At 43.5% G+C, this 14,459-nt stretch overlaps 1 protein-coding gene across 9 annotated transcripts in view; it reads right to left on the reverse strand.

The window, feature by feature from the left end:
• The window catches only part of wdr25 (WD repeat domain 25), a 38,070-nt gene extending 30,781 nt beyond the window's left edge, over positions 1-7,289 (reverse strand). For 2 of the 9 annotated variants that reach the window (XM_021584377.2, XM_021584379.2), the window contains exon 1: positions 6,242-6,523. In XM_021584377.2, coding sequence (XP_021440052.2) covers positions 6,242-6,349 — 108 coding nt within the window. In that variant the 5' untranslated portion in view covers positions 6,350-6,523. Of the gene's footprint in view, positions 1-5,904; positions 5,924-6,241; positions 6,542-6,673; positions 7,089-7,113 lie in introns of those variants that run through there. The other 7 variants (XM_021584372.2, XR_002470721.2, XM_021584376.2 and 4 more) reach the window with 7 other exon arrangements.
• Positions 7,290-14,459: the final 7,170 nt, after the last annotated feature.

The following is a 14,459-nucleotide window of genomic DNA, read 5'->3' on the forward strand; positions in this document are numbered from 1 at the left end:
TGCGTTCGTTGCACGCAGAGTCAGGGTATATGCAACAATTTGGGCCGCCTGGCTCATTGCGAACTAATTTGCCAGAATTGTACGTAATTATGACATAACATTGAAGGTTGTGCAATATAACAGGAATATTTAGACTGATGGATGCCACCCATAAGATAAAATACGGAACTGTTCCATATTTCACTGAAATAATATTTTTTTGTTTACGAGATGATCGTTTCCAGATTTTACCATATTAAATGAACTAAGACTCGTATTTCTGTGTGTTATTATGTTATAATTAAGTCTATAATTTGATAGAGCAGTCTGACTGAGCGATGGTGGGCACCAGAAGGCTCATAAGCATTCATTCAAACAGCACTTCTGTGCGTTTTGCCAGCAGCTCTGCGGTTTATGAATTCAAGCCTATCAAATCCCAAGATTAGGCTGGTGTAACGATGTGATGTGAAATGGCTAGCTAGTTAGCGGGGTGCGCGCTAATAGCGTTTCGAACGTCACTCGCTCTGAGACTTGGAGTAGTTGTTCCCCTTGCTCTGCATGGGTAACACTGCTTCGATGGTGGCTGTTGTCGTTGTGTTCCTGGTTCGAGCCCAGGTAGGAGCGAGGAGAGGGACGGAAGCTATACTGTTACACTGGAAATACTAAAGTGCCTATAAGAACATCCAATAGTCAAGGTATATGAAAAACAAACGGTATAGAGAGAAATAGTCCTATAATAACTACAACCTAAAACTTCTTACCTGGGAATATTGAAGACTCATGTTAAAAGGAACCACCAGCTTTCATATGTTCTCATGTTCTGAGCAAGGAACTCAAATGTTAGCTTTCTTACATGGCACATATTGCATTTTTACTTCTCCAACACTTTGTTTTTGCATTATTTAAACCAAATTGAACATGTTTCATTATTTATTTGAGGCTAAATTGATTTTACTGATGTATTATATTAAGTTAAAATAAGTGTTCATTCAGTATTGTTGTAATTGTCATTATTACAAATAAAAAAAAATTAAATCATCCGATTAATCGTATCGGCGTTGAACAATCATAATCGGTCGACCTCTAATACATACACATGGATTTAGTAATGTAGATACGTGGAAGTGGTGGAGTAGGGGCCTGAGGGCACACAGCAGGTTGTGAAATCTGTGAATGTATTGTCTTAATTTTGCTGGACCCCAGGAAGAGTAGCTGAATGGGATCCATAATAAAAAACAAAATGTAACCTTTCAAAGACAGAGCGGGATGCAATTGAATCCTTGTCCAAAAATGAACAGAATGCGGTCAGACAGTGGTGCTACAGTAGTGTGGGGTAAGAACAAAATGTGACAGAAGCCTACCGTCAATTATACAATGATGAATTCTACCAATTCTTTCATCCTTAGAGGCCCTAAAATGGGATTGTTATTACCTTTATTTAACTAGGCAAGTCAGTTACGAACAAATTCTTATTTTCAATGACAGCCTAGGAACTGCCTTGTGCAGATTTGTACCTTTGTCAGCTCGGGGATTCGATCTTGCAACCTTTCGGATACTAGTCCAACACTCTAACCACTAGGCTACCTGCTGCCCCAATTGAAAGGGGTCCTCACAGAGTTATATTTCAGATAATGAGTTCAGATAAGAGAGCCCCCTCAGGCAGAAAGCCTGATAGAACTCATCTCCAAGTACATTGATTACTTTATTAAGCCTTTTCTGCCATCACTTCTAGCCTTTCTTCAAGACACCACAGATGTGTTGAATAAAATCAAGGAATTGAGGCACAGTTTTAGAGGCACAGCTTCCTTTTCAGTCACCTTGGATGTGGAGTCTTTGTACACCACCATTGAATATGAAGGATTGGCAGCTATGCGCCATTCTTGAGTACTCGGCCTGACACGCCTCCCTCAGAATTCATTCTCACTGACTGAGTGGACTCTAAATAATAGAAATGTTGTCTTCCAGAACCTCGTCTTTAAACAAGTCAAAGCATGTGCCATTGGAGCTTGCTACAGCCCTTACTACGTTGGATTGTACTTCGGTAAATGGGAAAATGACTTCTTTCTGGATCCTTCTAAAAATAAAAAATAAAAAGTTATTTTACCAGATTATATGGTGGGGGTGCTATATTGATGTCTGCCTGTTCTGGTCTGGCTCAGAAGATTCACTTATTTCCTTCCACCAACACCTTAACCCTAACATCAAACTGACTATTGAGTACACCAAAGAGAACCTACATTTTTGGGGATCTTGATATCAGTAAAAATGACAGAGGCTTTTTGCACACATACAACTTTAAGAAGCCTACAGATGGGAATACCATTCTGAGGGCACAAAGTTTCCATCCCAAAAGGCTCAAATAGAAAATTCCTTATAGCCAATTCTATAGAGTCTGCAGAATTTGCAATCAGGAAACAGACTACAGTGTCAAATCTGCTGTATTGGAGAATTGCTTCTTGCGTCGGGGTTCAAATTCTAAAAGGGCCGGATGACTTGACAGAGAGGACTTGTTGCGGAGGGGAGTTCCTCGTGATGCACAAGAGAGCGTGTACTTTTTTACAAATTATAAACTGGGTGGTTCGAGCCCTGAATGCTGATTGGCTGAAAGCTGTGGTATATCAGACCATATACCATGGGTATGACAAAACAATTATTTTTACTCTTCTAATTACATTAGCAACCAGTTTATAATAGCAATAAGGCACCTCGGGTTTGTGGTATATTGCCAACATACCACGGCTAAGGGCTGTATCCAAGCACTCCTTGTTGCGTCGTGCATAAGAACAGCCCTTAGCCGTGGTATAATGGCCATAAACCACACCCCTTCGGGCCTTGTTGATTAAATATAGCACAGAACATTAGTCTTTAAAAGAGATTTGGGGAATCATCCAAAGTGATACGCTAATACGCAAAGTCTTCCCAGAGCCACAAGTCATGAGCTTTAAGAGAAACTCGTCCACAGCTACCTTCCTGGTGACTCTCAAAAGACTAAATCACAAACCCAGCTGGCTCTTTCAAATGCAACCATTGTAGAAATATTACACAGGAAAAGTATTTTGTTGACACAGAATATCAAGTCAAACATTTAATTAACTGTAAAACCACCAGCTTAACAGAACACAAGTGCCCCAAAAGAGTAGGCAACTAAGACTACCCCATGGCAAGGCACTACAAGTTCTTACACCATGGTAACCCTGCCTCCCTACAAGCTATGGGTATTGATCATGTTCCGGCCTCAATCAGAAGAGGGGACCGCCTTAAACCACTAAACCAAAGGGAACATTTTTGGTTTTACAAACTGCAGGCCACTGAGTACCCTGGTTAAAAATGAAGATATCGATTTCTCCCCATTCCTGTAGGGTCTTAGTGGTCCCTTTGCTGTCATCTAGTGGACATATTGCCCAACTACCCTCTGTTTGGAAAGCCGTGGTCCATGTTTGTTGTCATCTAGTGCACTATGAAATGTATAGCTCTCCTACACCCACTCCTATTCAAGGCTAGAACTACTTTGTCTTTCCTAATACTTCTAACTTTAATATTCATTTTTATAACTTATCTATTTCACTTTTGAATGTACAATATTGTTACTAGGTGTTGTCTCATGAATATTGACCAACTACTCTGTAACCATCCCCTCTTCAATCCGCATTGATTGGGGAAAAATACAATGTCTTTTGAACAAAGTATCTTTGTACTCCCTGACAAAGGCCATGCAGCCGAAACGTAACCGTTTGAAAATATGTGTTCAATTGAACACACCACACAAATAAAGACATTAGTTAGTTATATGAAGAGTGCCTTGGTCCTCCTTCCTTTTTGATGACCAATTTACCAAAGAGCTTCTATCTATAAAGACCTATCATGTACCTTAGGAATGCTTCCCTTCCTTTTTTCTAATGCGTACCTCAAAGGCTGTTGAAGAACGGTGCCAGTTTCAGTAAAAACCATCATGCTACATAAAACATTGACGTGAACTGAACACACCCTTTGTCTATTACATTGAGGCTTAAGCTCTGTCCATATGCAATTCCCTCTCCACTTCCATCCACTCTGCATAACAATTTACTTCATAAGAGATACTAGTGACATCGGCTGGATTGAAGTGTTGCAGACCACACTACAATCTACATCATTTGCAGTCTACATCAAGACAGTTTCCTCCACAATCTACTCCTGGGCTAAAGAGCACTTTCAATAGAGATTGAACATGTTTTTTTTTAGTTCATGAGTAGGCATAACATGGGCCACCCAGACACCCGCATGCTACAAAAAATATAAATAAAAATAAAAAATGTGTTTAAGGGATCAGAGAGAAGATGACAGCGGTTGTGTCAAAGGAAAGTAGGCCGGATTCGAACCTATAACAACACTGTAGACGCGTGCCGGAGGCTGCAGCAATACCGCAAGACCAGCCAGGCCAGAAGAACAACTCTTACTTTATATTTCAGTGATTTAGCAGACGCTCTTATCCAGCGTGAACTACAAGAGCAATTTGAGTTAAGTGCCTTGCTCAAGGACACAGACGGATGATTTCTCACTTAGACAGCTCAGAGACTCAAACCAGTGACCTTTCGGTTGCTGGCCCAACGCTCTTAACCACTAGGCTACCATCCAAAGTAGCTTTTTAATTTAGACATTTTTTGGAAGTACACCGGCTGTGACAACAGAAATGACGACAGTTGCTCAGGGAAACTTCATTATTTGATAAGTACCTAATGTATTTTGACATTATTAAGCTTGACAAGTTGGTGAATGGCAAGTTGAATGGCTGCTTCCTGGGCTTAAAGTAGAATTGGCATATTCAACGTCTCCTGGAAAGACGAATTCTAGTTCAGGGTGGACCACATGTCTCAATCTATGAAAGAAGACTTGAAATAGACAAGATGGCAGCCTAATTGTTGGATTACTTCATTGAGCAAAAAAAATATAATAATAAACGGAGCATTTTCTAAATTCAAACGGAACCCCCTACAACTCGACCAGTCCATTTTACGAGACTCTGGTTTCCACAAATCAAGTTCGAATACAGTATCGCTAAGGTTGGTCGAAAAATTCTGTGGTACAGCAAACTGTACCTAATGGAAACCTGTAACTTTTTAACCTTTATTTATTTAACTAGGCAAGTCAGTTAAAGAACAAATGTGTATTTACAATGACGGCCTACACCGGTCAAACCCGGACGACGCTGGGACAATTGTGCGCCGCCCTATGGGACTCCCAATCACAGCCGGTTGTGATACAGCCTGGATTCAAACCAGGGTGTCTGTAGTGACACCTCTAGCACTGAGATGCAGTGCCTTAGACTGCTGCGCCACTCGAGAGTAACTCCCAGTATAATGTATATTTAAAAAAATATAAAAAATATTGGTCAAATAACATTACTTGGTGTTACAATCTGTAGCTATCTTGGCAGCTGAAAAGCTGCTAGCCTAACAGGGCTCTTCACTGAACTTTGTTACATAGAGCACATGTGCGTTTAAATTGAAAAATGTAGGAGCACACAAAGAAATGTAGGAGGACAATGACACATTTTACGTAACAAGCAGTTTTTTTGGTCATGATTCTGTGCTCTAAGTGCAGTGGTGCTCCTAAATTTAAAATACCTAAAAGTGCACAACAGTTCTAGTAATTGGTCCTCTTATAGACATTATTAGCAACAGATATTATATTAGCTTTCTGTTAGAGTAGGTCTAATCAGAATGTCACTGGTAGCAATTATCTGCTTTCAGAAACTAGAATACCAAAATGTTTCAAATGTTGCCTTGTTACAAATCCTGCCAACACATTGGGCCCTGTGATCGTTCCAACAGGAATCTGTTCCCAAAACAACATAAATAACAAGAGCTTATTCTTAATGCTTGTCCATAGGCTACCAGTGTGAGGACAGACTTTTTTCGTGGAAAAAAAATCAACAACATTGCTCACCTGGTATCTTACGCTGCCGCTATACAACGTTGTATGAGTGTTTTACGAAGTTTTTGGAACCTATTCCTGTTGGAACGTTCCACAAATTATACCCACCCATGAGGAAATACGTTTTGCACCATTCACTAGACGGCTATTAGCCCAATAACGGACTAAAGGAGCCTAACGTTACTGTACTAATTTTAGTCCAAGGCCCCATGTTCTGTTTAAATTATCATTTTCTCTGGAAACCAAAACGTACTCCATCTAAACGTGAAACGATTCTCAATTGCGGTAACGGTCCTAGAAACATACATCCCTCTACTTTCACATCACAAATGCAAAACACACCACTTACTGTACACTGAGTGACCCGGTTAACACAGTTGCAGCCTATAGTCATTTTTAGTGGCTTCCGTCTTCGCTGTAAACATGGACATATGGTGGTGTACCGAACTGTAATCATTTAAAAGGTGTAGTAATTGTACCTCTTTTTTTTTAAAAGTATTTATCTAATATGAATGATACGTGTCTTATGTTTCCAAAACCATACCGCAAGGGACGCGTCTTAAAGTTTAGAGCAAGCTTCGGGGCTCTTAGTATCTTCTGACATGGGCAAATTGGATAGCTATGTGCTGAAGTCAGGGACAATCGCATAACATTAGTCACACAGTCATTAACTAGCTAGCAACTCAAGCAAGAAGCTGCCTAGCAATATCCATATTCCTGTGTCTATAACAGATATGCCACTACAGTTACGGGAATGGTAGCTGTAGCTAACGTTACTTACGATTCAGTGAAGTGGTTAAGGAGAAAGTAGAGTAATTGCATGTAACCAATGCGTCCAGCTAAAAATGTTGGATGCGTTCTTCTTCGATGAGGATTAACGGCGGTTGACATCCAATATGTTGCATTACCGCCACCTACTAGACTGGAGTACAACTTCCTTATACTTCGCTTGAAAAAAATAAAACAATCACATATACTCTACCATCTGACACAACACTCACACATTTATTTTTTCACAGACTCATCTTTATCCTTATCCTGACCCTTGGTGCAAAGCCTAGAGCTCCGAAAACTTCACCCCACCTCCCACCTCCGATACTTCGACCTCATTCACTTCCATTTCTCCTCCTGTCTTCAGCTCTCTCTGCTTACATTTTCTGCCATTCTTCTTTAACAAACCATCTCCCTTTTCCCAGCCATTATTAACCAACTCAAGCTCACCGTCTTCCTCCCTCTCCCTTTGTCCCTCCATTCCTCCTATGTATTCCAAGTAAACGTCTCCTTATGATAATACTGCACTTCTCCTGACATACATCTTGTTCTTGCTTTCTCAAGGGACGCCATTTATCCGGGTGTCACAATTTCCGTACATTCAGCACGAACCCCTCGGGTTGTATAGCGCTCAACATTGAGCGCTATAAAGCGCAATAAAGTTGTTGTTTTGTCTTGATGTTATTCTTTATTAAAAGCTACCGCAACACTTTTCCATTTCAAACAAGCGCGCTCTTCTAACCACCTTCTAACCTCGATGAAGTTATCCTTTTTTGATAAAACTATACTAAATATATTATCACCAAATAATTTATTAAAACACACATAAGATGGCGCCGAAGAGGATGGCAGACGTTTTACATGCACGTAACCAATTGTGTTATTTTGTTAGTTTTTTTGCTTTGTTTGTAACTTATTTTTTTTATGCTGCTACCATCTCTTATGACCGAAAATAACTTCTGGACATCAGAACTGGGAAGACTCCCCATGAACTGGAAGAAGCCTTTTCCTTCAACGAGTCTGACTAGAAAGATATAATGCTCTCCCGGGAACAGTCCCAGGTCCCCATCATTTGCGTGAAGAAAAGACAGAGGAAAAAAAGATGCAGATCAGGTTGCCTTTTGAGAATCCGTAGACGAGCGAGTAAACTCCCACTGTCATCAATTCTACTTGCAAACATTCAATCATTGGAAAATAAAATTGATGACCTACGATTACGATTATCCTACCAACGGAACATTAAGGCACTGTAATATCTTATGTTTCACCGAGTTGTGGCTGAACGACGACACGGATAATATAGAGCTGGAGGGATTTTCAATACACCGGCAGAACAGAGAAGCTACGTGGGGGGTGGGGGTGTATGTATTTTTGTCAATAACAGCTGGTGCGCAATGTCTAATATTAAAGAAGTCTCGAGATATTGCTCGCCTGAGGTAGAGTACCTTATGATAAGCTGTAGACCACACTACCGACCAAGAGAGTTCTCATCTATATTATTCATAGCCGTCTATTTACCACCACAGACCTATGATGGCACTAAGACCGCACACAACCAACTCTATAAGGCCATAAGCAAACAAGAAAATACTGACCCAGAAGCGGTGCTCCTAGTGGCCGGGGACTTTAATGCAGGCAAACTTAAATCAGATTTACCACATTTTTACCAGCATGTCACATGTGCAACCAGAGGGAAAAACCACAGTCATCAATAAGTAAATCGATGATGTCATTCCCACAGTGAGCATACATACATATCCCAACCAGAAGCCATGGATTACAGGCAACATCCACATCGAGCTAAAGGCTAGAGCTGCCGCTTTCAAGGAGCAGGACACTAATGGGGACGCCTATAAGAAATATAATATAATATAAGAAATCCCGCTATGCCCTCAAACGAACCATCAAACAAGCAATGCGTCAATACAGGATTAAGATTGAATCATACTACACTGACTCTGACACTCATCAGATGTGGGAGTGCTTGAAAACTATTACGGACTACAAAGTGAAACCCAGACGCGAGCTGCCCAGTGACGTGAGCCTACCAGACGAGCTAAATGCCTTTTTATGCTCGCTTCGAGGCAAGCAACACTGAATTATACATGAGAGCACCAGCTATTCTGGAAGACTGTGAAGACCTTTAAACAGGTCAACATTCACAAAGCCGCGGGGCCAGATGGATTACCAGGACGTGTACTCAAAGCATGCGCGGTCCAACTGGCAAGTGTTTTCACTGACATTTTCAACCTCTCCCTGACTGAGTCTGTAATACCTACATGTTTCAAGCAGACCACCATAGCCCCTGTACCCAAGGAAGCTAAGGCAACCTGCCTAAATGATTACTGCCCCATAGCATTCATTTCAGTAGCCATGAAGTGCTGTGAAAGGCTGGTCATGGCTCATATCAACAGCATTCTCCCGGATACCCTAGACCCACTCCAATTCGCATACCACCCCAACATATCCACAGATGAAGCAATCTCAATTGCACTCCACATTGTCCTTTCCCACCTAGACAAAAGGAACACCTATGTGAGAATGCTGTTCATTGACTACAGCTCAGCGTTCAACACCATAGTGCCCACAAAGCTCATCACTAAGCTAAGGACCCTGGGACTAAACACCTCCCTCTGCAACTGGATCCTGGACTTCCTGACGGGCCACCCCCAGGTGGTAAGGGTAGACAACAACACGTCTGCCACGCTGATCCTCAACACTGGGGCCCCTTAGGGGTGTGTATGTAGTCCCCTCCTGTACTCTCTGTTCACCCACGACTGCGTGGCCAAACATGACTCCAACGCTATCATTAAGTTTACTGACGACACAACAGTGGTAGGCCTGATCACCGACAACAATGGGACAGCCTATAGGGTGGAGGTCAGAGACCTGGCAGTGTGGTGCCAGGACAACAACCTCTCCCTCAATGTGAGCAAGACAAAGGAACTGTGGATTACAGGAAAAGGCTGGCCGTACAGGCCCCCATTAACATCAATGGGGCTGTAGTGGAGCAGGTTGAGAGTTTCAAATCCAAAAGATTTGGCAGGTCCTCAAACAAACAAATGGGTACAAAACTCGTCGCGGACCAGAGAAAACGTACAACATGCACTTAAAATAAACAATTCCGCACAAAGACATGGGGGGAACAGAGGGTTAAATACACAACATGTAATGAGGGAAATTGAGACCAGGTGTGTGAGAAGACAAGACAAAACAAATGGAAAATTAAAAGTGGATCGATGATGGCTAGATGACCGGCGACGCCGACCGCCGAGCACCGCCCGAACAAGGAGAGGAACCGACTTCGGCGGAAGTCGTGACAGTACCCCCCCCCCCCCCCCCCCCCCCCTCCTTGACGCGCGGCTCCAGCAGCGCGCCAACACCGGCCTCAGGGACGACCCGGAGGGTGAGGCGCAGAGCGATCCGGACTGAGACGGTGGAACTCCTGCAGCATTGAAGGGTCCAACACGTCCTCGACCGAAACCCAGCACCTCTCCTCCGGGCCGTACCCCTCCCACACCACGAGGTACTGAAGGCCCCTCGCCCGACGCCTCGAATCCAGTATGGAGCGAACGGAGTACGCCGGGGCCCCCTCGATGTACAGAGGGGGCGGAGGAACCTCCAGCACCTGAGACTCCTGGAGTGGGCCAGCAACCACCGTCCTGAGGAGAGACACATGGAACGAGGGGTTAATACGGTAATCGGGGTGAAGCTGTAACCTGTAACAAACCTCGTTCACTCTCCTCAAGACTTTAAATGGCCCCACAAACTGCGGACCCAGCTTCCGGCAGGGCAGGCGGAGTGGCAGGTTTCGAGTCGAGAGCCGGGGCCTCACTGCGGTGACGGTCTACACTGTTTTTCTGGCGCAGCACGGCCCGCTGAAGATGAACACAGGCAGCTACCCATGTCTCCGCGCACCTGAACCATTCGTCCACAACAGGAGCCTCGGTATGACTCTGATGCCAAGGCGCCAGAACCGGCTGGTACCCCAGTACGCACTGGAAGGGGGAGAGGTTAGTGGAGGAGTGGCGGAGCGAGTTCTGTGCAATCTCGGCCCAGGGCACGAACGCCGCCCACTCCCCCGGCCGGTTCTGACAATAAGACCGCAGAAACCTGCCCACATCCTGATTTACTCTCTCCACCTGCCCATTACTCTCGGGTGAAATTGAGGCTGATAGAGACCCCCAGATGTTCCATGAACGCCTTCCAGACCCTCGACGTGAGCTGGGGCCCTCGATCAGACACTATATCCTCAGGCACCCCGTATTGCCGGAAGACGTGCATCAAGAAGGCCTCCGCAGTCTGCAGGGCCGTAGGGAGACCGGGCAGAGGGAGGAGACGGCAATACTTAGAGGACCGATCCACAACGACCAGGATCGCGGTGTTACCCTGTGAGGGGGAGATCGGTAAGGAAATCCACCGACAGGTGCGACCACAGCCGTTGTGGAACGGGTAAGGGGTGTAGCTTCCCTCTGGGCAGGTGCCTAGGAGCCTTACACTGGGCGCACACGAGCAGTAGGAAACATAAACCCTCACGTCCTTAGCTAAGGTAGGCCACCAGTACCTTCCGCTCAAACAGCGCACTGTCCGACCGATCCCAGGATGACCAGAGGATGGTGACGTGTGGGCACAATAGATCAACCGGTCATGGACAGCAGACCGGCAGACATACAGACGCCCAGCGGAACACTGGATGGGAGCGAGCTCTACACGCAACGCCTGCTCGATGTCCGCATCCAGCTCCCACACCACCGGCGCTACCAGGCAGGCCGAAAGTATGGGAGTATGATCCATGGGCCGCTCCTCTGTGTCATACAGTCGGGACAGTGCGTCTGCCTTCACGTTCTGGGAGCCTGGTCTGTAGGACAGGGTGAAAACAAAACGAGTGAAAAACAAGGCCCACCTTGCCTTACAAGGGTTGAGGCCTTGGTTTAACCCCTTCACGCTGAAGAGGCTTGAATTTTTGAGCTCTACCCTTAGACTTGGCGGTGACTTAGTGTCCCCCTGAGTGACAGAAAACTGAGCCAATCACGGCACAACGCTCCGTATTTTTTGCTGGCTTGCCCCACCACCACAGAAAGCACTGAGCTAGGCTGAAACACCTGCATTTTGGAGGTGGCTTACTCAAGAAAACAAAAGAGAGACCATGTCTGTATGCATCTTTATTAACTCAATTAATTATATCTTTTTTTTTTACACAGTTTGCAAATTCATATGTGACATGTATTAATGCCAAAATAGCAGGCAAAACAAACCCATTTCTTTGCTAAAAATGTGGGGCTCAAAACAGGTGGGCCCCTGCCCCATCTGCCATGAATGATGGGTCGCACTGGGCGTGCCCAAATGTTCCCGTGCATTCAGGCAATTTACTGCCTTTAAGTCTCATTTATATAGGAACCACAAGGGATATCAAAGGTCTGTGAAAATTGTTCAATTTCAACGAGCAGACAACATCTTGATTTTCCCAATAGACATTTGTCAGTTTAGATGTTTAGATTTTACTGAATTTATTTCTCATTTGAAGGATCATTTGCAAGAGGGCAGAGAGATTAGTTGCCATTTTATGGGATGTGAAAAAACATATGCTTTAAATCTACATTTGCGTCTCATATATCCAGAAAACACAAAAACAGCTCAGTCAAACATGCATATGGAAACACAAACTGAAAATGTTACTGAGAACCCTGGTGTGTCAACAGAGAATTACTTTTCCGAGGACCTAGAGGCAGGCGGCCCCTTGGACAGTGTTGATGAAGCTCTCTTATTTATTTATTTTTTAAACGTACACTGTTTTATTTAAAGCTTCGGGTAGAGTTATTGTTACATGTCTCTGTCATTCAGTCTATTATTGAAGAATTTCAAGATATTTATGATCTTGGTCAATCACATCTTTTTTCATAGGTCAGGGAGAAGTTGGGTGTACTTGGCATTCCTGAGAATGATATAAAATGTGTAATTGAAGAGCTCCAAAAGGAGGATCTTCTCAAGGCCTGTAATGGTTCTTCATGAACAGATCAGCGTCGGAAGACTATCTTTAAAAACACTTTCAATTATGTTGAACCTGTGCCCTTGTATTTAGGCACTAATGAATCTGGGAAAGAGTGCTTTGCCCAGTATGTCCCTATAAATAAAACACTTGGTGCCATTTTTGAGTCAAAGACATTCAAGAAACAGTATGAGAAAGATATTTGGGATGGATAGAATATTGCAGACAATGGTTTATTCTTTAGCCATAAGCATCATCTCTAGCCTTAATTCTAAACTCAGCAAATAAAGAAACGTCCCTTTTTCAGGACCCTGTCTTAAAACCAGTTGAGTCTATGGGGGCGCTATTTCATTATTGGATAAAAAAACGTGCCCGTTTTAAGCGCAATATTTTGTCACGAAAAGATGCTCGACTATGCATATAATTGACAGCTTTGGAAAGAAAACAGTCTGACGTTTCCAAAACTGCAAAGATATTATCTGTGAGTGCCACAGAACTCATGCTACAGGCGAAACCAAGATGAAACTTCAAACAGGAAATGAGCAGAATTTCTGAGGCTCTGTTTTCCATTGTCTCCTTATATGGCTGTGAATGCACCAGGAACGAGCCTGCCCTTTCTGTCGTTTCTTCAAGATGTCTGCAGCATTGTGACGTATTTGTAGGCATATCATTGGAAGATTGGCCATAAGAGACTACATTTTCCAGGGGTCCGCCCGGTGTCGTAATCTTCAGCTGCGGGCATTTTCTCCTGGGATTCAGAACAGAAAGCACACTTCCACGAACGATATATCAACGAAGAGATATGTGAAAAACACCTTGAGGATTGGTTCTAAACAACGTTTGCCATGTTTCAGTCGATATTATGGAGTTAATTTTGAAAAAAAATTGGCGTTTTGACGACTGGATTTTCGGGTTTTTTTGGTAGCCAAACGTGACGCACCAAACGGAGCGATTTCTCCTAAACAAATAATCTTTCAGGAAAAACTGAACATTTGCTATCTAACAGAGTCTTCTCATTGAAAACATCGGAAGTTCTTCAAAGGTAAATTCTTTTATTTGAATGCTTTTCTGTTTTTTGTGAAAATGTTGCCTGCTGAATGCTAACGCTAACGCTAAATGCTACGCTAGCTAGCTACTGTTACACAAATGATTGTTTTCCTATGGTTGAGAAGCATATTTTGAAAATCTGAGATGACAGTGTTGTTAACAAAAGGCTAAGCTTGAGAGCTAGCATATTTATTTCATTTCATTTGCGATTTTCATGAATAGTTAACGTTGCGTTATGGTAATGAGCTTGAGGCTGTATTCACGATCCCGGATCCGGGAAAGTGCTAGAGGTTATGATAATTTGTAAAAATCCAAATAACTTCACAGATCTTCATTGTAAAGGGTTTAAACACTGTTTCCCATGCTTGTTCAATGAACCACAAACAATTAATGAACATGCACCTGTGAAACGTTAAGACACTAACAGCTTACAGACGGTAGGCAATTCGGTCACAGTTATGAAAACTTAGGACACTAAAGAGGCCTTTTTACTGACTCTGAAAAACACCAAAAGAAAGATGCCCAGTGTCCTGCTCATCTGCGTGAACGTGCCTTAGGCATGCTGCAAGGAGGCATGAGGACTACAGGTGTGGTCAGGGCAATACATTTCAATGTCTGTACTATGAGACACTTAAGACAGCGCTACAGGGAGACGGACAGCTGATCGTCCTCGCAGTGGAAGACCACATGTAACAACACCTGCACAGGATCGGTACATCCGAACATCACACCTGCGGGACAGGTACAGGATGGCAACAACAAC

This window comes from Oncorhynchus mykiss, chromosome 25, assembly GCF_013265735.2.
Source record: "Oncorhynchus mykiss isolate Arlee chromosome 25, USDA_OmykA_1.1, whole genome shotgun sequence".
Classification (NCBI taxonomy): domain Eukaryota; kingdom Metazoa; phylum Chordata; class Actinopteri; order Salmoniformes; family Salmonidae; genus Oncorhynchus; species Oncorhynchus mykiss.